Genomic DNA, 21334 nt, shown 5'->3' on the forward strand with positions numbered 1-21334 from the left:
TGAATCGGACGTAAACCAGTTTGGCTGGAATTGGCATGAGCTTCGGTTTCCTTTATCAACCTATCTAGCATACCTTAACCACACCATGTAGCTTTTGTTGTATGAAACTATGCCTCCTCTCTATTTTCTTATGATAAAATGATTTGCCTTATATCATTATTTTCTTGTTCCTGTAGGTTAAACAAATTAACTTGAAATATTGGAAAAAGAACTCACAAAAGATCAGAATCCAGAAGACCAGAAGATTTCCTGGGTAAAAACCCTACAAAGAGCTGGCTTATCACAAACATTGACCAAACATTTGATCACTCAAAAAGCTCAAGGTGCTGAACCAGGTATTTGTTTCCAGGGTAGCATGGCAACAATTACATTTTTGGATCCATCCTTGCTTGCGATTTTTACAGTGCATTTTTGAGTGAAATTCTTCATTTGCTATATCAGCAACACTGACAGGCAAAGTAAATAACATTGATTATCTTGTTAAAATGGCACATGTTGGTGGGTGGGACACATGTGGGATGTGCTGGACAAACAAGCCCACTCAATAGAGAACCAAGCTTGCAAGTTACAAGACCTGCTACCAGCATCTTGGTGTCAGATGCGACATCACACCTTATCTGCCATAAAGCAGGTTTGCAAGCAAGCAAACAGGTTTGCTTGGAATGGAATGGAAGCAAACAGGTTTGCTTGCTACTGATACTTCTTGCTCTATTCAAAGTGATTATAACTCCCAAGAAGGCCATAAATAACCTACGCAGGTTGTTCTGATGGATTTGAGTTTCAACAGGACTGTTTAGAAATGTCATCTGAATTGATTCTTTATTCAAGGTAACTACATCATTCCACAAAATCATGGCATATTAACAAGTCTGGTTTTCTGCCTCTTTCATAGTTTGCCAGGGTTTGCCGTCAATCATAATACAATAGGCACCAACAGGTGAGTGATTCTTGCTGTCCAGCCTTTTCTGGCTCGGAGATGGAAGTGGAATGGACCAGCCCGGATGTGGGCCTACAGCTCTACAAGTAACTGAGTGGAGGTTATGGAAAGTGCAGTGGGGTTGTGATGCCAGCTTTGTTTGAGGGCCTTAACCAAGGACTCAAGGGATAAGCGGAGCATTCTAGTCAGTATGTGTAGCATGTGGAAAGCACATCTATGTGTGTGCGTGCTAGTGTGTGAATATGTATGTGTACTAGGGCAGGATCAGTGGAGTAAATCCACACTTGAAAGAGTAGATCAATCAAGCTCTCCCACCCATCTTCTTCTCTCTTCCTCCCACTGTCTCTCATCTTGCCGATGTTCCTCTGCTCCCAGTTCATTGATAGTTGAAAAGTTCACAGGACTAGGGTGCAAAAAAGTGGCACCCAGGGCAAGGAGGAACAAGTGTGACCACTTCCCATCTGTACCTTCTTTAAACTGTCAACCATGTCAAAAGTCAGTTAGGAGTAGTCTGAGATGATGTGCAACAAATAATCTATTTACTCTCCTAATGGTCAACCTCTGAAATGCTGATAAAGGATTCATACATGGACCAAATAAAAAATTGCTGCTCGAGAATATGATCCAATTCTTTTCTAACATAAACTCAGTCCTGATGCAGGACTGAGTTCTGCTAAACTGGTTAAGTATAGGTTTTTCCATGCTGAACATCCTGGCTTCTAATCCAAAATGAGTCAATTATGAGATTATTTAAAGCCAAAACTATCATTATAAAGCTTAAAATCAATTTAGCAGCAACTTTGCAGATAAAACAACATTTTGCTTATCCTCCTCTTTGTTTCACTTCTGGAGCTGGGTCCTCCTCAATGACAAGCCTATTCCTTGAAAGGGAATAAAAAGTGTGACCTCATTGTGTTTCCTGTGCGATTTAATGAAGGCGATTTTATGGTGCCAAATGTGGAGAAGATGCCCTTCATTAGAACACTGTGTACCCAGCGCGTCCATACTTTAATCCAATTAAGTTAAGCATGATAAAGGGCATTACCGTCACCGAGTCATACTGCCCACCCACTCACGACGTCTGCATGCACGTGCATATAATGGCATAAAGAAATGTATAGGCTCCTGAGGGATTCATGAGCACCAACCTTACATTGAGAGACAGGGCTCTTGATATTCAAATTCATCATGTCCTCTGAAAGTGGCAGGCCACAATGGTAAAATACTTTTTTCCTGAACAACATGAGATATGCTGTGTCTTGTAAAAGCAAATATTGCAGGAATAAATTAATAAGCGTGTGTGTGTGTGAGAGATAGAGAGAGAAAGTGTGTGACATAACTGTGCTGTTGATGTTGTTATATTAAAACAGACATAAATTGATAGGTTTTTATTCCTCAAGGAGCAAGAATCTATCTGTGAATTTGATAGACCCCAAAAAAAAAAAAAAAAAAAAACACACAACACATAATGTGTCTAATGTAGGGATCTGTTCATTTCATTTAATTGAGCAAAGATGCCTTGCTTGAAGGAAAAATGGCCTCTGGTGGACTGGAATGGGTCATTAATTAGTTCTATAAAACTCTTATTTGAATTAAGGGTAGAGTGAAACTTTTTATGAGCAATATTTCATTAGTGCCTGCACAGACCCAGAAGCTGCTTTCCTGTGCTTGAGAAATAAAAGAGGAGAGCTTTTGCTTAACCCACTAAATGGTTCAGGGCCTGAATCACCAGACTATCTTTAATGCACTTCTAAGGCTGTGAAATGCACAGAGATTTCTAGAAGAGTGGGGAAGCTATTTTTGTGGTTCTCTATTCAGATGAGTGTTAGCTGCTGAGAGCTGTCATTGACTTAAATGGATGCCAGAAGGAGTTTTGTTATGTATGTGTATACACATGTGTGTTAACAGTGACTCATTCTACATCACTCTTTAGAACATTGTTGCTTCCAGAAACGGCTTCAGCCTCAACTTTGTCTAAGCACACACATTTGTGGGCATGTGTCCATGCATAAGTGTGTTGACATCCACTGTGTACATACAGGCTGTGGAGATCTGAAATATTCCTGCAGTCAGAAACAAAACAAGTGCCTAAGGAAGTCAGGCAGGGAGGCTGAATAGAGACAAGTAATTCTTAAATAAGAGGATATGAATTGAAGTGCTTTCCACATTGTCAGGATGGACCAAGGCCCCACTTAGGACAGAACTCTCATACTTGACAGTAGCAGCATCTCAACATCATGGTACATCTTGTTAGATCCAAATGTACAGTTAAGGTGAAAAACGAACGGCGCATGACTGTAAATATAGTGATAATAAAGACATCCTTGCATTTCATGTGATCAGATAGATTATCTTTTTCAGGCATGCTCTATATGAGGCCATGTAACAGTTGTTAATCAGTCAGATTCTACAATTTCCTGCTATCCTGTAATCACTATTTTTGAAATAATTCAATGGGTCTTTGGATTTTCACTTGCCCAATGGTTCTAAAAAACATTATATTCTGCTAAATTTATCAGGCTGAAAAGTTACAGGCTGATGAATTGTGCTGTGATACAGCCACTTCTTCTTTACTTTAAAGCACATATGTAAGCATAATTATGCATTTAGAGTTTTAAGTGCATGAAAGAAAGCAGCTTAACAATATTACCATTCAAATGACATAACATTCCTTGTTTAACCTTGCATGCCTGGCATTGGTTGATCTCATTTTCACAAATTAGAAATCCCTGTGAATTGCCACCTGATGGCAAATCTGGGCCTTCAGCTGCCCTGCCCACCTGGTCACTACAGTTAACAGGGAGAATAAACATCACACGCCAAAAACACTACCAGCAGATATCACCAGTGTATGAGGAAGTTGGGCAGGAGGGGTGCGGAGATGAAATGTGGCAGTCACAGGAGGTGTGTGCAGCTAGCTGTGTTTTTCCACTCTGCTGGGGGTAAAGCCAACCTGTTCTCCTGGTCTATATATGGACGTAAACAGGATCCTAACAGTGTGATAGAGGTGCAGTGCCATACGCAGACCCATTATCCTGTTGTTCAGACTAGAATAGCTGGGATATTTCTCTGGCCATAAAGAATATTTATTTCACCCATCTCAAAGTTAAATCCCGTCCTTTATGTCCACAAACTTGCACACTCCAATAATGGCACTTGTGGAGTTCAATGATGCCCATCTATAAACTTGTGCACATTTGGTACTTACAGCAGGTACGAGGAGCTTCTTGACCTCCTCCACTGCTCTCCTCATCTTGATCTCAGCTCTGGCCTGTGTGTCTTCCACTGTGATCAGGACATGAAGGTCTTCATTTAGGTGTTCCCAGTTTGGCTTCCCTCTATTCTGCTCCTCCTGCACAGGGAAAGAAAGTTGAAGAGTTGATGACTGAATGTAGCAGTGTGGGTGCATTCACACATTTCCACATCATAGGAAATACAGGTGAGAGCCAGGCATACACAGAGGTGAACAGGGCCTTGTAAAGAGAGGCAGAATGACAGAACTCGCCCTTTAGTCAGCTATTTAGCTTTAACTTTGGATCTTTAATAGATCCCTTGCTTCACAAAGACAAAGACGACAGCTAGCCCTGCAGCAATTAACATCTGTAAAAGATGGATGGAGGGAGACATCAGAGAGAGAAGGTTGGGGATTTTTAAATGAAATCAGCTTAACTGTTAGGAATGTGAGTATTGTTCAAAGTGCCACAAACTTGCATGTAAAAAAGGTACGTGTGTGCCTCTGTCTCTGAATGTTTGTGCGGACAATACTCTTAAGTAACAATGGCTCACAGAGGGAGTTTTTTTCTTCCTGAAAAAGCAGCACCAAAGCACTCAGAGTGCCAAATTGTTGCACTCCCGCTACATCATCGGTAAAATGGGTTGTATTGAAAACCAAACATCACTGCTTAATAGTTTTTCAACCCACTTACATAGGAAGCTGTTCCAACATTTGAACTTGGGAGGCTGAATTTGGGAAATGGTGCAAAATGCTTAAAAGGTAAAATTGGATATGTAGAGACAAAGGTGGAATAGATTCACATTTGTAGATTTTGTTGTTTTTTTCCCCCCGCTTATTATTCCATGTAGGAAGGCTCCTTTTGTTGACTTCTGGTTGCCCCACTGACAGTATATGCAGCAGGAACACACTGAGAACACTCTAAAAACCATTTGAGGTGGTATCACATGTCACTGTACAATGCTGAAAGGCAGTGGTTTTGAAGCAGACTGCTTTCCCCCTGAGGTGAGTTGAGGTGTAGGCTGTCTGAAAAAAGCACAACCTCAGATTCTCTGATGTGTGACACCTCATTAAAACATCGAAACCAGATTATAGCACAACAATGTTAATATTTGGCAGACTTTATGAAAACAAAAAGAGGACTATTAAAATTAATGCAACTGTGATTTTTTTCCCCAAAATACAGCAATTTTGATTTCCTTTTCCGAAGGAGGTCAAAGTTTCAAAAAGTCAAACGCACCCCAGGGTTCTGCCCTCCCGCTGTTGTTTCAGTTTTGTGCAGACTGCCAATGAATACATTACCGTTTACCCCCATCCATACAAACCAACTCAACTTCAGATCACTGCTCATTTCTGAGTACTGAGCTACTGTGAAGGTTTCTAATTACAAACAATGCATTGCAGCGCTCTACAGGGGGTCCACCTGACATGATTTCAGTACACTCAACGAGCACCACAAAGTGAGAGAGAGCATGCACACACACACAAACACACACAGCTTACAGTTTGAGCTGAGTACCACCCACCTGCTTTCTACTCCACAGAGAGCTGTTGCCATGGCACTGCTCTTTTACAACACACACACACACAGAAGAAGAAAGTTCAATATTCCACCCTCGTTTTCCCCTTTTCCACACAGGTGGAGGGCCTAGTTTTAGCTGTCAGGCCATTATTTCACCATGGCTGTTTGCTTATGGCCTATTAGGGGACACAAGGATTGTAAGGTGACTCAGCATTTCCTACAGGGGACACAGTGAGACAGGCCATGAGGGCTGCCTGTACATGCAGGGCACTGTATAATAACACATGGTAGATTTGGTTAGATTGTAGTCCAAAAGATTTGGGAAAAGCACACGCACTCAAACACACACCAACACACCATGACTGCCTGTGAACAAGGTCAGTGCATGCCCTCTGAGAGAAAGTGAGAGGGGGAGACAGAGTGGGAGGGTGACAAAAGAGACAGGAGGTGAGGCAAATTCTAAAAGCAATACGGGGAAGGCCTTTGAAGAAAAAGTCCATGCTTGCCGACACCAAATGTCCTGGCAATAGCTGGATAGCAGGGTAATCGGTTTTGGCAACGTATATTGCTGAATAAATAGCACAGACACTGCGTCTAGAGATGACATCTAAGAATAGGTTGGGAGGGATAAGATTGTGTTGGTTACACTGCCTGACTTTCAGCACCTCTACAACACCTGTTTGCCTGCTGGTTTTCACACCCCTAGGATTGAGCCCAATAAGCTTTATCTTCAACATGGATACCACATACAAAGAGGTGACAGACATAAATACAGTCTTTTTTTCTCCTGACTCTCAATACCACTTTTTAGGATGTATTTACATTAGTGTAACGCAGTAAAATCTGGCCATCTACATGATCATATTACAATGTTTTTGAGTCTGTTATTACCTGTGCTTTGCCTGAGGAAAGTTATACTGCAGGGTCAGGCACATCCCGGAAGCTGAAAGGGATTCATGGCAAGGACACAAGGGGTGCACATTTACAGACATGGAGCTTTCAATCCTTGGTACTGTGGATGAAGGCCAGTTTTACTTAATATACCACGCTGCTGCTTCATTAGGATTTTCAATTATGTGGCACCACAATTTTGTCGTGGCCACGCGGCACTTTAACAGTCATAAATTAGACTATTTACACTGCTTCAACTCTCCGTCTCTGAATAGCCCCTTTTCCTTTAATCGGATGTTCCAACCAGGGTCAATGCAACTGAGGCTAAATGCCAGCAGACATAACAGGTGCAGTAGGGAGCAGCTCGGCATCAAAGGACAAGAGAGGACGAGCACTGTGTAGAGGTAGACAGCTTTGTGTTGATAAAGAAATGTGAAATAAGATGTTAAACATGAACTAAACACAAAAAAAAAAAAACAACAAACAAACAAACAAAAAAAAGGTAATCTGAGCTGACTTTCCATTTATGAACACCTGCACTGAGGAAAAGGTTATTAAGAATTTAAATAAACAATGATGCAATAAGGCTTGATGATTTTGTAAATGCTGTTGATTGCATTGGGTTAGATTAATTTAACAACAGTAGGCCATCCTGAATAGATCCGCTAAAAGGAACCATATTACAGCTTATCTCAACAGAAGTAATTTAATTAATTATAGCACCAATAAACCTTACTGCAGTGGTTGCTGCACTTCTTGCTATTTGCTGTGCTGAATGCCCTGAACCATTTGTTTTTCTATTACCCTCTCAAGTGATTTCTAGCCAATAAAATCTTGGGAGCAAAAGTGATACCTTGACGTTGTTCTGTTTTTCTCATCAACATAATAGCACCCTCTAAATTCCTAATAAAGACAAAACATGTTTTTAGTTGTGCTGTGTCAAGTGTTTTGTTTTTTTTTTTTTAAGATGAGAAAAGGAAATGTCAGCTTAAGCAAATAAAACAAGCAGGCTTTCTGCAGTGCCAACAAGCCAATCAAGTTCAAAATATTGACTGCCAATGTCCCATATTAGTTATTCTGCAATGAAATTTGGGAGACGTCCTATGGCACTGTGCATCGACTGGCAAAAGTTGAATTTAGCTGAAGGCTTTTGCTGTGTTTTACTAGTAGCTGTGCTGATATCACAGTTTTAGTCATTATGTGTTTGGCCAATCAGCAAAAAACTAATTTATTTGATATAGAGCATTTCTCTGTGCAAGTGCAAGTGCAAGGCAGAAAGGAAATTTAGTGTGGCTCAAACTAAAACAGCTGTCTATGGTGATATTTGTAATTTCACACTGTGTGACAACCAAATACAATTAGGGAATTGTTTTTGCAAAAGTGAGGGGAATCTCTACTCTGTCTATGCAGTGGTCGATATAATGCACCTCTAATTTAATTGCAATTGTTCCTGCTGTTGTTTTGCATTAAGTGGTATACAAAAAGTGAAAACCAAGGAGACTGAAACTGCCACATTTGATGAAAGTTTAAGTGGAATACAGCTCCAGAAGGAGTTATTCTTTCCAACTGTTTAGGCCATAATCATTACAAAGGGACATTATTTGCAAGCGTTGTCCCTTTGGGCAGCATCTGAAAACTGAACAAGATTTAACAAAACAACAGAAAAAACTCAAGCACAAGAAACAGGAAGAGGAATGAGTTTAGTGGTGTTATACACACCGCAAAAAGCAAATGCTCTGCGGAATTACTGTCTGATCCATCCTGTCTCAACAAATATATCAAAAAAAAGTCTCCAAGAGAGAAGTCACAGCTGGTTGCTTGCACTAGCTCATCACTTTTACAGTCACTCTAACAGACACATTACCTTCAGAGCTGTTTGATCAGAATATGACATGCAGTCTGGAGATGGGTTAGTATACTTTGTTAGTCTCTCCTGTCTCCTTTGATTTGAGTTAAACATGAAGTCCCACCAACACAGATGCATATGCAGGTTTAGTGATTTTGCAATTTTTATGCTGTGATCATGACTGCTATGTGAATTAATAAAATATGTACATGAACTACTAATGGGTTCTGTCCATATTCTCAGATAAAAAGATAGTATATCCTACCAGGAAATTGTTAAAAAATTCAAGATTCTTAAATTCATATACCCTGGGATTTGAGCATACCATACAGTTCCTGTGACAGCACTACTAGAGTCATATGATGCTTATTGCAACTAAATACCATTGTTTTATCTTTTTTTTATTTTTCAAAAAATTGCAATATTGAATCACCTTACAAGCAGATTCAGCAGTTGTATAAATCAGTTTAAGTTTGATTATAACCAATAAATCTAGAATAAGATGTCTATGAAAAAAATACTTTGTATGACTGAGTGCAATAAAGTAAAGTTTCATTTAGATTCTGTGGCAGTCATTCTAAACTGTACTTTCAGGCAGAATGAAATGACAGCAGCACACAAAATATTATGGCTGACAATCAAAAATAATCTGTAATTCAAGAAAAGTGTGGGGTAGTTTGCAGTGTGGGCTGTATTATTGAGGAAAATGTTAAATGTTTTAAAAGGGATTCAGTATGGGGAAAAAAGTGATCAGGGTATTCTTAATTATAAGGATTACACTTTGCCATGTATGATCAAAGTGTAAAGTACCACAATTTTCTCTTCACGTGTTTCTTTCATCCTTATTTTCTACTCGATCTGCTTTTCTTCTCCTGCCATTGTTCTTTATTTTACTCTATGCCTGCCCCCCCACCCCCCACCGCGCAGCTCTAGTGAGCCGACTCCCCGTCAGGCAGTGCAGCTCAGGAGGGAGCAACCAGCTGAATTATTGAGAGCATAAAAACGCTGCCGCTAATGGATCCTGAATAAACACACTGGCTAAGCTGCTGCTGTGGCTTCCTCTGCTGCCACAGGGCATCAAGCTGAAAATACTGAGGTTGAGGATGCTGTGACTGGAGGCTATGGCTTGGTCTGCCACTGAGCCAATGTTATGACACACCCGGGCCATCCAAAATCTTCTGGGGTGTATGACCCGATAGTCATTATTGTGATTTACTAACATTGTAGACAGCAAAGGATGCATAAACTGGCCAACAATTCAGTGTTTTTTTCCCTTATCTTTTTGCCTGCTTAACCCAATGTTACTGTAAATACCTAAACCACACACTGGAGGGCCATAAGGTATTGGAGACAGAAAATGTCATTTTAATGGGAGGCAATTAAAAGAACCAGAATTTTATCAGATAGATGTGTACAAATAACTGTTTGGCTGCTTAGAAATGTTCTCATCAAATTCATACCTTTAATAAGCTGTTCATTTGTGTTTTTGTATAATTGTTTAACTATATTGGGCCTATGTTGGCGTACTAATTGTGTGGTGCCTTTCCCAGCTCCCGTCACTGTGCAAAACTTATTAAGTTTTAAGGTAGTAAGAGGTTATGAAGATAATCATACATTTATGTAATCAGCTAAGAAACTCCAAAGTGTGCATGTATGTGTTTGTACATGCCTCAGCGTGTTTACTCCTATTTAACTACTTCGGGATCAAATTCCAAAGAAAGAACCAAGGCAGAATGTCATCATCTTGTTCTTTGATAGTGATCACACTTCAAGGAAAATGAGAAGAGATAGACATTAAAATACAAATGGAGGAAACATAAAAAAACAAGAAGGAAGAAAATGTTAGCCCTGCAGCAAACTGGAGCTCCTTATGACTCAGCTGAAAATCTCTGTGCATCTGTGTGTATGAACTCTGTTTCAGTTATGATGCACTGTGGACTGTGATTCCCATGCTAAGATGGATGAAATGCACTTAAAGGTTTGATGTGAAAAATAATGCACCTTAGTATATCACCAGTATATCACAAGTTTGAGCAACTGGAGAGTGCAGACAAAAGGAGAAAATTCACCAGCAAATGGTGTCACTCACTGAGGAAAAAATAAATCGAAAAACAGCCAAAAGCAGCTGTAATAGCATGGCTGAAGCTAACACACTAACAAATCTGATCTGACACTTTAAAATGCCTTGGGAAAACATAAAAGTTGCTAGCATTCAAAGTTCAGATTTTCAACATTCAATTATATGGTTTAATCACAATTGTAATTCACTGAAATATCCCATGAGTCAACTTTGTAGGCTTAAAACACAAACTACTGCGAGGCTCACCTGACTGAGATGAGATACCACCAAAACCAAAAATGGTTTGAAAGACATCAACATTATTTTTCAGCACAATCGTCAGGCTGAATTTTCAAACCCTATGTCTGGCTCAGGCTAAAACAATTGCGCAGAAATTTGTGCAAATACACATTTTCCACGTACAATAACCCATATAGGTTTTGCTCAAGTTCACCCTTTGGGTCATGGGATATGTTGACACAACATTAGACTTTAATGTCTCAGCAGGTCCAGGAATAGAGTCACTCCCTGGCTTTGGCTGTCTGCTTACTACTGACTTCTGTACTTTCCACTGCACAGCTTTGTGCAAACAGAACTATCAAATGTCAGAATGCAGCCACCAGGCATCAAGTCAACGTGCGCCTGCCTCATGTTTCTACTGAGCTAGTGGGGTGTTATTGCGTGACAGCAGTTCCACCAAGCTTCACTTTATTGTGTAATATTTCACAGAGCCTTGTGGTGAGAGAAAGAGGTGAGTTTTAATTTGTACCGGTTTGGCAGAATGAATGTAGCCCTTTTTATCTGTGTGAGTGGAATCTACTGGGTAATATTGTTAACAGGGGATAGAGCACATTAACACTGGGCACCTCGCCATGCTGGTGAACTTACCTTCTTCTTGTCTCTCATGGAGCTCTTGCCTCGCACCATGATTTTGCATCCTGTCTCTGCTTCCAACTGTTTGGCTGTGAGTCCCCGAGGACCAAGAATTCTCCCCACAAAGTTATACTGCATACATAGAGAGAGAAATAAACCAGTTAGTCTTTCGCTAAAAGCAGAATCAAACCGCAGTGGAAAATGGCTTAATAAGCAATTACAATCTCCAATCACTACAAAGGCTGAATTCAAATGGTCCATTTCCATCTGGAACTGGATCAGAGACTGCATTTTCTTGACAAACATATACCCACAGAGACATACACACATGCATAGAAATTCTTCTTTGTGTGAGCTTCCAAAGAGCATTGTGTCAGCTCTGCTGGCTATCACACATCCACTGATACAACTTCACATATCACACTATGTGTACAACATTAGCACACGGCTTTATGCCCGTCTTTGTGAAGATGTAGGTCAATACTAATTGTTATGTGTATGAAGGGATTAGTTGATGCAACTGTTTAAGTTGATGTGAAAATTTCCTACTTTATTTATAATGTGCAAAAATAAAGAACAGTAATGTGGAGAATAGCTGGCTACAAGGGTGCCCATGAGTCATGACATTCCTGTTAACTGTGATGTGAATAATGGCACTCTAAGCTGGTCGATGCCACAGTTTATGGGACTCTTGTGACACATCTGACTCTGGCTATCCTGTAGAAAACCCAACGATTGGACAGGCTAAAAAAGATTGGTCTCTGATCTCAGCTTGTCTGTGGAAGAGATATTTCCCTGTAACCAAATAGAAGAATGGGTTATTCTACTAGCCAATGGCAGCTTGTAGTATAACAATTTAAAGCTGTTGTCTCATGATTATTTGACTTTGAGTGAATTTGTTGTTCTATATAGTGGAAGCATCTACTGACAGTCTACAGTCCACACATAACTTTGAGATTAAGTTTATTATAAAAAATATTCACAAGCAAGGTTTTAAAGCATATGTAAGACTAAAAAAAAAAAATTGAGCCATCGTCAAAAATTTGCTTACAATTCAGCCTATGATGTGTACTTTATGAGCGAGTGTTGCCCACTTGTTGACTGTAAAGGCAAATTTTCTTAAAAAGCACTGCACACTTCTTAGGTATGATTCAGCTGATGTAACTGAATATACAATATTTTCTTTTCTTCTTCTCACCACAGCGTCACTTGGAACTGGAGTTTATTAAACATTAAGGAATTAAGGAAGTGTTCAAATGATACATATAAGTGCACAAGCATTTGCTTTTTTCTGTCTGACTTGATATTAGCACATATATAAGCACATTCTATCCTGGCATTGGCATGCTCATTCTTTTTCATCCCAAATTGATATCAAAAGATTCCTGAAAAGATAATAAAAAACAGCTTCCTGGAATGATGTTTGGTTGGTGGAGATGGAAACAAAAGGAAAATGGAAAGAAGAATGTTCAGGTGAGTTGTGACGTGAGGTACTTTGCTTGACACAATTTTCTTATCAAGGCCCCCTTTCACTGGTAAGTGGCTAGGGAGCTATGTACCAAAAGGAACCGTATTTACAGACATAATCCTCTCCACTTGAAACTGGCTTCCAATGGGATAAAGGGAAAATGTGTTGAAATAATCCAACGCAATTTTCAACGAAAATAAAAACAGACGGAAAGGAGAGGAGCTTGGGAGCACAGTGACACTCTAAGTGATAAACAAACCAGCAACATTTAAACACTACACACATTAATTACTGGAGACCATGATGGGTAAGACGTCTCTGACACTGTTAAAATAAGACATTTCCACTCCACAAAATTTCCTAACCTGAAATATTCAAATGGAATGGTGGAAAGCTTTTCTTGACAATGAGAAGCACAACTGTTCGTCTCTTGAGCTGTTACAATGAGCTATGACACGCCTGCATTAAATCTTAAAACACAGTCACATCTGCTTACGCACTCTACCGCACCAATGCCTTTGCAAAATTCAAAAGGCCATCAGAGAAGTCACATTTAATTACAGAGGGATTACAAATTTAAAGCGATGTTGCTGTATTTAACATAACATTAAGTAACACTAGTAAGGACAGTCAGAAACTCCGGGCTGTTGTTTTCTTTGTCCCTGTCACTAGGCTTGCCTGCATTGGTAGCCTGTCGTTCTCTGGCAGGAAAGACACACCCTGTGGCTGAGGAGATGTTGGAGTCCCAGTAGATGATCACAGCATGCAGCTACACAAGCTTCATGCACGGTTTCCTCTGTCACAAGGCAACTGTCTGTTTGGTTATCACTAATCGAGGAAACGGGTGCAGGGGCTATTTTTTGAGGGTTAATGAAGGATGCAGGGGCACCTGTCCTTGGAGGTCAGCCACCAGTGATGCAGGCTGGCCTGCTTCTGAGCTGTGCGCAATCACACAGACAGACAGAAATACAAACACACACACACACACACAGAGCCTCAAGGAGCACAGGAGAGGATCTGTCTGTCTGGATCACAGTACCACTCCAGACAAGGGTGGACCTCAAGCTCTGGGCATTGTGGTGGTGCTTGGGACACAAATACACACACAGCCACTAACCTATTACAGTATGTTTTTCTACAGCTTCCCTGCTGACAATACTAGGTGTCATTTGGCACACAATTTTTACAACTAAAAGCTATAAAATGTTTCTATATTTACATGTAGGTTCCTCTGGAGACAGGGCGTGTGACAGTTCCTACCAGACTAATGACTTACAGGGCAACAATATCTGCCATCAATCCAAATCCTAACAGAGCTACAGACCATGAATATATTAAATACATACAACAGATGTATTACAGAGCAAGCCTAAGATGTCAAAAAGAATGACTGATCTGAGACAGTAGCTAGTTGGAAATCCCAAAATGATACAGAAAGAACATTAAATATTTTACTGTCTGGCCTTCCCTCACCATGTTACAAGAACTTCTCTCCCTGACAGTGGAAGGTATTCTCTGTGGACATGAATATGCTGATGACAATTGCTCTTGACAGGCAGAAGGGGCCCGATAGAAGAAAGCTAAGCAAAGTAAAGAGAAAGGGGGTTACAGAGATGATGACACAAGAGCAGAGCAAAAAAAGTTGTGAATTTTGTTTTTCCAGGACTGGGAGAATTTCTGGGAACAACAGGGACCAACACACCCAGTTTATCTGCCGTTTTCCCCACTTTAGATATGGATTGGCATCTGAGTGGCTGTTGTTTATAACGGGTTAAGAGCAGTTAAACACATGGAAATTGTATTTGGCACATTCATATGTGTGTGTGTGTGTGTGTACGCGTAAATACATGTTTGTATATTTAGATACAGTATATGTATACAAGTGTGTGTGTATATGCATATATATTCTGATGTTATAATCTGTTTTTTTGTTGGTTTGCTTTTCTTATTTTTCTAAATTCAAGTGATTTTTTGTGTGTTTGGTCAATTTATTGTCATGATTTCATGTTGTTTTATTTTTATGTTTTGTGTGGACCCCAGAAGAGTAGCCGAGGCTTTATGTCGCCTAATGGGGATCCTAATAAAAGAAAGAAAGGTTTTATGGCCCCCACCCCACATGGATTAAGAGCATCTGGGTAGAGGCTGGTGCTCAAGTGGTAGATGTGTCTTCAAGATCAAGAATGATCAAGACACAGGCAGACGCAATGTCTGTCCAAGCAGCCACCATAAGTTTTATTCACACATCACTTAAATGAAATGGCTAACACACATCAAATGGGCACACTCCAAGCATCTCAACTCAATCTCCATCATGAAATGCCACTACCTCAACCTACTAAATCCTTGCAGCAAGCCAACACCAGCAGGGTGAATGTCTCTCTCTACTCCCTAGCTTTCTGCTGTACACCGAGGGATGACATTCTTCTCCTGGGTGTTGATAAGCTATCAGAAAAGGTGCCCTTTATTTTAAGCCACTGAAATGTAGAGACAATGGGGAGCCAAGCGGTTGAGTTATCAGAAGGGTGCATGGCCACTGAGTCTGTTAGGAACTTCACTCAGTACAGCCAGAGTAGGATTGCTACAGTGCCCTCTCTGCCGAACACACTATCCTCTCTTCACCGCCACTTGCTAAATAATCTACCCTCCTCCATACCTACAACACCCCCCCCACCCCTCCAAACACCCATGACAGACTACAGTCTTTAAAAAATAAAATTAAATAAATGTCTGGGAACCACCATGACTCCCCCCCCCCATACTTTGCACCTTCCAGGAACCCTTGAAGCAATCACCACTGACAAAGAAACACAAATTTAACCTTTTAACATTTATGAATCAACACATAAAAAAAAAAAAAGAAGGTAAAACTGTGATAATTATTAACAGTACTTTATCCAATTACTGCCTTGTTGCCCATGGCGAGTAATGGAGAGAAACAAGTCATTCCATGGGTTAGAAAATACAAAAAGTATGGAAACAGTCAAAGGTTCAGATACAGTTTCCAATTCAATTAAAGAGATGTGTGTCTGATTAATCTGAACTGCTATACATTTTCAATCAAAAAATTCAAACATGGTCAGCACCTACCTGATGAACAAGGTAGATGCATAAACTATATGTTTGGCAGACATAGGATCTTGGGACCAGTCTCATTTTCACTTTGTTGCACTGTCCATTTTCCTGCTCATTTGCAGCATTAGACAGTAGATTGTTTGGACCTTCTGTGGACATACGCCTTTCCTCCCTCCACTGTTTCAGCCTAATTTAATATCAGCTTTTTTTTTTAATTTTTCAAACAAACAAAAATTCAAGGGAAAAATAGAACATATACAAACATAGTTTGTGTGCAAATATAAAAAGAAAGACAGGCGCACACATACTTAGACATACACACAAAGCCCCTGCAGGACAAGGGCTTACACTGACATTAAAGGGCCTTTGTTTAGCCCCAGTTATCACTACTCCACAGGCGGATTTTGTTTTGAGAATATCTACGCCTGTGACACCGTGTGTCTATAGGCGTGAGTGTGCAAGAAACCACAATACATGGGCTGAACTCTTGCAGACACCCTTGGCACCTAGAGCTGATTGCTGAATTAGTTTTTGTGCGCGTGCATTGTGGTTTGTTTCTGTGTGAACAACTGGGAAACAACAGCAGCTCCACCAACAAGGCTCAGAGAATCAGAATAATTGTGCCTCTGACAGCGTTTGTTTGTGGTGGTGGGGAGACAAGAAATGAGATCATGCTCTGTGGCTGCGTGTGCGCGCCCAGCTTATCAAAGAGCGGGGCCAGGCCAGGAGGAGAATACCAATCACTTATTAGCCGGCCTCGCTGGGCTTATGGAAATGAGGAACAGTTCATTCAGTGCAATATATCAAAGCAAGGTGGAATCTGTGGTTACACCAGGCACGGCCATCTCTCTCCAGCTCCCTGTCTTTACCCATACTTTCAATCCTGGGATCACATGATTCAAACCCTCCCTTAATGTATGATTGTGAAACAGCACATACCAAAGTAGTGGCCACACATTTATCACAGAAAACCTTCACTTTTGCTTATACCTAAGATACCTTCCGTCTCATTTCATTTCAAGTTCTAGTATTTGGAGGCTTCAGAGAGGGCACAGAGTTGAACAGTATTCTTGGGTGCCAAAACGCCTCTCCTCTCTTTCAACAACCCCTCCCTCTCTGTAACCATTCATAGGTACTGGAAGCAAAGAAGACTTCCTTTTCCTCTATGTCTTGGTACACAGGATGTTACATATCCTCCTCTGCACGGCAAAGACAAAAAAAAAAACAAAAACAAAAACCAATAGATAAATAAATAAATAAAAACATAAATGTTTCTTTCTGACTACACATAACATCCCTAACCACCAGCCAGCTACTTGTCTTTCATCACTCATTCATCTTTGGGTCATAATGTTCCACGATTCAATTAATCCATTTTACGTTGATTTTGTGGTCTGACCCCCACAATGCACACACAATAGACACTCGTATCTTTCAATGTATAATTTCTAGCCAGTCAAAATGACCAAAGATATGGGATTTGTGGATGAGGAGTAGGCAGGTACATAACATACAGCACTTTCTATGTTTCATGTACCAGAAGGACAGAGGTGGTGAGGCTGGGATGATGGAGTGAAAATTAGACTTCAATTCCAACGATGACATCTTCGCCTCAAAGCCCAATAGACTTCAAAGGTCTCCATTTAGAACATCCAGCATTTAGCACCTAATCCATGGCTCCTTTGATGATTCTGTTTTGGTTTATTTTTAGGTTGCAGGCAGGAAGGAAATAGAGAGTCGTAAAGACGATGTGGTGGAAAGCGTAAAGATTGATGTCGGCTAGAAGTTTGGAAGACATGATTGAAGGAAGCACAGGGCAAAGTTTGCAAACTTCTAGCTAAGCAAACTCTAGACAGAAAAAAAACTGAGTGGCAAGATGCTAAACAACATTCACTCTACCCCTCTGTGTTCACTTGAGCATTAGTTAATCATCATAAGTCAATAGAAGAATGCCCTTTGACAAAGCTGTGGAATAATGTTGGCCATGCTCCGCTACCTTATCCACAAGCCTATCATAAAGAGAGGGAGGGAAACAGTATCTAATTTAGATTAGTCACATCTGGCCAATATTCAATCCTTTTAATAGAGCATTGTGTTAGTTCAAGCAGAGCACTGAAGTTGTACTTGCATCATCTGATCAGCCACCAGCTATTTCGTACACGCTTCATCATCTTTAACTCATACATTGGCTGAATGATTATCAGCTGACTAGTAAGAGCTGATCATATTCAGACTATGCTAAAGGACAACAGAGAATATATAGTGTCGTTTTAAGGTATTGCTGACTGGGCTAAGATCAGGAATGTATACGTTTCCTGAAAATGAACGCTAGGTATTAATTGTGAGTGATACATTTTTACAGCAAGGTTCTTAGTATTTACAATAAATGGTTTGATGAGCAAATGTTTGTTGAAAAATGCTAATTTCCTCTTCTTCTTGTCCACATATTTTTCAGTAATCTAATAACCCTGTAGGGCAGATCATTGACATGAACTGATCATAATTCATGTTAAAACAAAGATTGGATTAGTAAGCACTGATGCAGACAAATGCTGGAAGTGGTCTTGTGTAAATCATGTATTACAGGAATTCATGCAGACAAATTCTGATACTACGTCCCTGATGTAGCCTTTGATCCCTGTGTGGTAAACCTACTTCCTTTGTCCTTCATTTTCTGTGCTTCTAGTTTTAATAACTTCAGGGACAGAGAGGCCAAGGTATCACAAGATGCCATCTACCTACAGTGTATGGTACAAACACAATTTTCTCATATGCAAGCAACACCTGGCATCAGTACAGTTACAAATACACATTTAAAAGCTTACAGTGTTGCCTTTTGTGATGTTAACTGACTACAAATAGTATACAAATAGTCCTCTCTGTTTAAATTATCATTGTAATTACCCTCCTCATGAAATAGCTAACTAGAAACCATTCATTCTTCAAATTATCATCATCACGCATGGCTGGCTAGCTAGAGATATCAAAAACCTCAACTTGCTGCACTGTCAGTGAGGTGAGGTGTGGGGCGGTACATTTCCAGGTCTGGTAATGACTTAAGGGGGTCAGAAGGATATCAGGAGCTGGCATGATAAGTGATGACACCCTCATTGGAACAAGCTTAATGACTTTCCCTGCGCAGGGAACTGGCTGGTTTAGCTGGGCAATTTTACTGCAGTGAAAAAGAAGAGTCCCAAACACCTTGTCTGCTCAGATTACCAGAGCCCTTTCTTTGGTACTCTGAAATCTCTGTACCTTGCAGTGGAAGTGAAGCATCATGAGGCACTCTACTCTCTCTCTAAAAGCTGACAAGAACACACTCCCATAGCTTTGTCTTACTAACCGAATTCCTACTCCTAAAATCTAGACCTTAAAAGTTTTGGCACTTTTACTTTTGACCATTATTTTGGCCCCTATGAAGTTACTGCTTCAGCTCACTAGGCTCTCTGTTAGATTTTTGCACTCCACAAATTCAGTAAAACAAACCCCCCGAAAGATCATTTTGTACCATCTCAGAAGGATTCAAAAACAATTGAATGCTAAATGCTAATTGTTGAGAATGAGGAGAACAAAAACGCTTGATTTAATCAGAAAGTTTACTGCTGTTAATAGCTATCCAATTTGTGTTGAATTTGTAATATTTCACATTAGGTTTAATGTTATATACACTTACATATTAATTTTAAAAATCTTTACACAATAAAAGGGAGAACATTATAAAACTAAAGATGCCATTTTAAGTAAAAAAACAAAACAAAACAAAAACAAACCCAGGTCGGTTCATGAGGACTACAACACTACAACAACTACAACACACTGATGACAACAGCAAAAAAAACAAACACCCCAACAACACACACACACACGATATAGTATTGATTAACCGTTTCTTATTTTTTTCAACCAAAAAGTAATTTGCAGTTTTTAATTTTATTAATTTCCTTTCAAAATACAGACTAATCAAACGGCTGTTCCTCTGAGGAGGTCCTTTTTCAGGTAAACAACCCAAAGCACCATGACTACCCCTTAAACAGGACAATAACTAAATCCACTGCAAAACCAACAGTAAAGCTGTAACATAGCTTTTACAGTCCTGCCAATACAAATCATTATTGTCTTCGTTCCACTCTCTTCAAGCAGGCACAGCGAGGGAAGACATTCCTGGTTACCAGTTGCTCTGTGACTTGCATCAAACTGAGGGTCGTATTTCACAGAGTCAGCGGAGTAAAGGTGGCGTCTGAGAGTCCATGCACACCTGGGCATTTAACAGTCGGCAAATACAAATACGCAGAGAGTAAAGAGGAGACGGAGACGCACTTAAAAGATATGTCACACATCCTATCAGATGCCTGAAGGTCAATGGAAATGACACGCTGAGCGGACTGTCAGCTGCCTATCAATGTGCGTGTGAGCGTGTGCTCAGGAAAAAAGTAGAGTCACAGATAGCATTTAATTGAAGGTTGAAGTTATCAGATAGCCAGCGACTCAGCTGTCAGTCAAGAGACAGCCACCACGGTGACGCTTCACAGTGCTCTGCACCACTGATGACATCAGGAAATGGCTGACTTTGAAGAACAGTGGGATGGGGGTTGGGGGGGCAAACAGACACACAGGCAGACAGGATCATGGGGACACAGGGCTTCAAACAAAGACATTTACAGAAAAATATGTAACGCACAGGCCAGAAAAGGAACAAATTTTAGGGAATTAGAGAAGAAGCACGCTGGCAAGGAAAGTTATTTTGGTAGGGTTGACATGCTGCACTGCATCCAGGCACCAGGACAATCTAATTTTCTACTGGGTAAACCCAAGTAGGAAAGTCATAGGTGAGGCAGACAAAGACCTACCTAGCAAGTGTGACCTCTGCATGAGATATGGTAGTATCAGTTTTAAATTTAAGTGAAAACTGCAAATAAGTCAAGTAGATGGCAGGTGTCCCAAAAAGTCAAGATAAGGAGGGGAAGGCAAAAAAAAAAATATTATGAATGATGACAAATCTTCCATGGCAAGTGAGCTGATGCCAAGAACACAAACAGACTTGGACCATCATCCTGTTTTCTTGGGAGAACCTAGAACTGCATCAGTAACACAGAGACATATTCATTCGTTTTTCAATTTGGGGAATCTGGGAAATCAGATGGAAATGTGAGAGGAGGGAAATATTCCCCTGTCTAATAATCATCATTACAGTTCCCTCTCCTTCTAGCTATGGGCATATCAGGGGTAGGAAGTGACATTTTTCTTCCCCTACTTCATAATTTCTTTCCTCTTCCCCCTCTTAAAACTCATCCTACATCATTCCCCACTTTCACTGCAAAATTATTCCACTCTGTATCCTTCTTGAAAACTCAAACTGGATCCAGACAAATTGTTGCTCACTCTGTGTTTCAGCCTTTAACACCAAAGATTCCTACTGTCCACGTGGACTTTTTGC

The 21334-nt window shown here is 40.3% G+C and overlaps 1 protein-coding gene across 8 annotated transcripts in view; it reads right to left on the bottom strand.

Moving 5' to 3' along the window:
- qkia (QKI, KH domain containing, RNA binding a) overlaps positions 1 to 21334 on the bottom strand; it is a 67407-nt gene that overhangs the window by 19221 nt on the left and 26852 nt on the right. For all 8 annotated transcript variants that reach the window (XM_029493829.1, XM_029493827.1, XM_029493823.1 and 5 more), the window contains exons 3-4: positions 11376 to 11492; positions 4146 to 4289 (exon numbers count right to left, since the gene is read on the bottom strand). In XM_029493829.1, coding sequence (XP_029349689.1) covers positions 4146 to 4289; positions 11376 to 11492 — 261 coding nt within the window. The remainder of the gene's footprint in view (positions 1 to 4145; positions 4290 to 11375; positions 11493 to 21334) is intronic.

This window comes from Echeneis naucrates, chromosome 22, assembly GCF_900963305.1.
Source record: "Echeneis naucrates chromosome 22, fEcheNa1.1, whole genome shotgun sequence".
Taxonomy (NCBI): Eukaryota; Metazoa; Chordata; class Actinopteri; order Carangiformes; family Echeneidae; genus Echeneis; species Echeneis naucrates.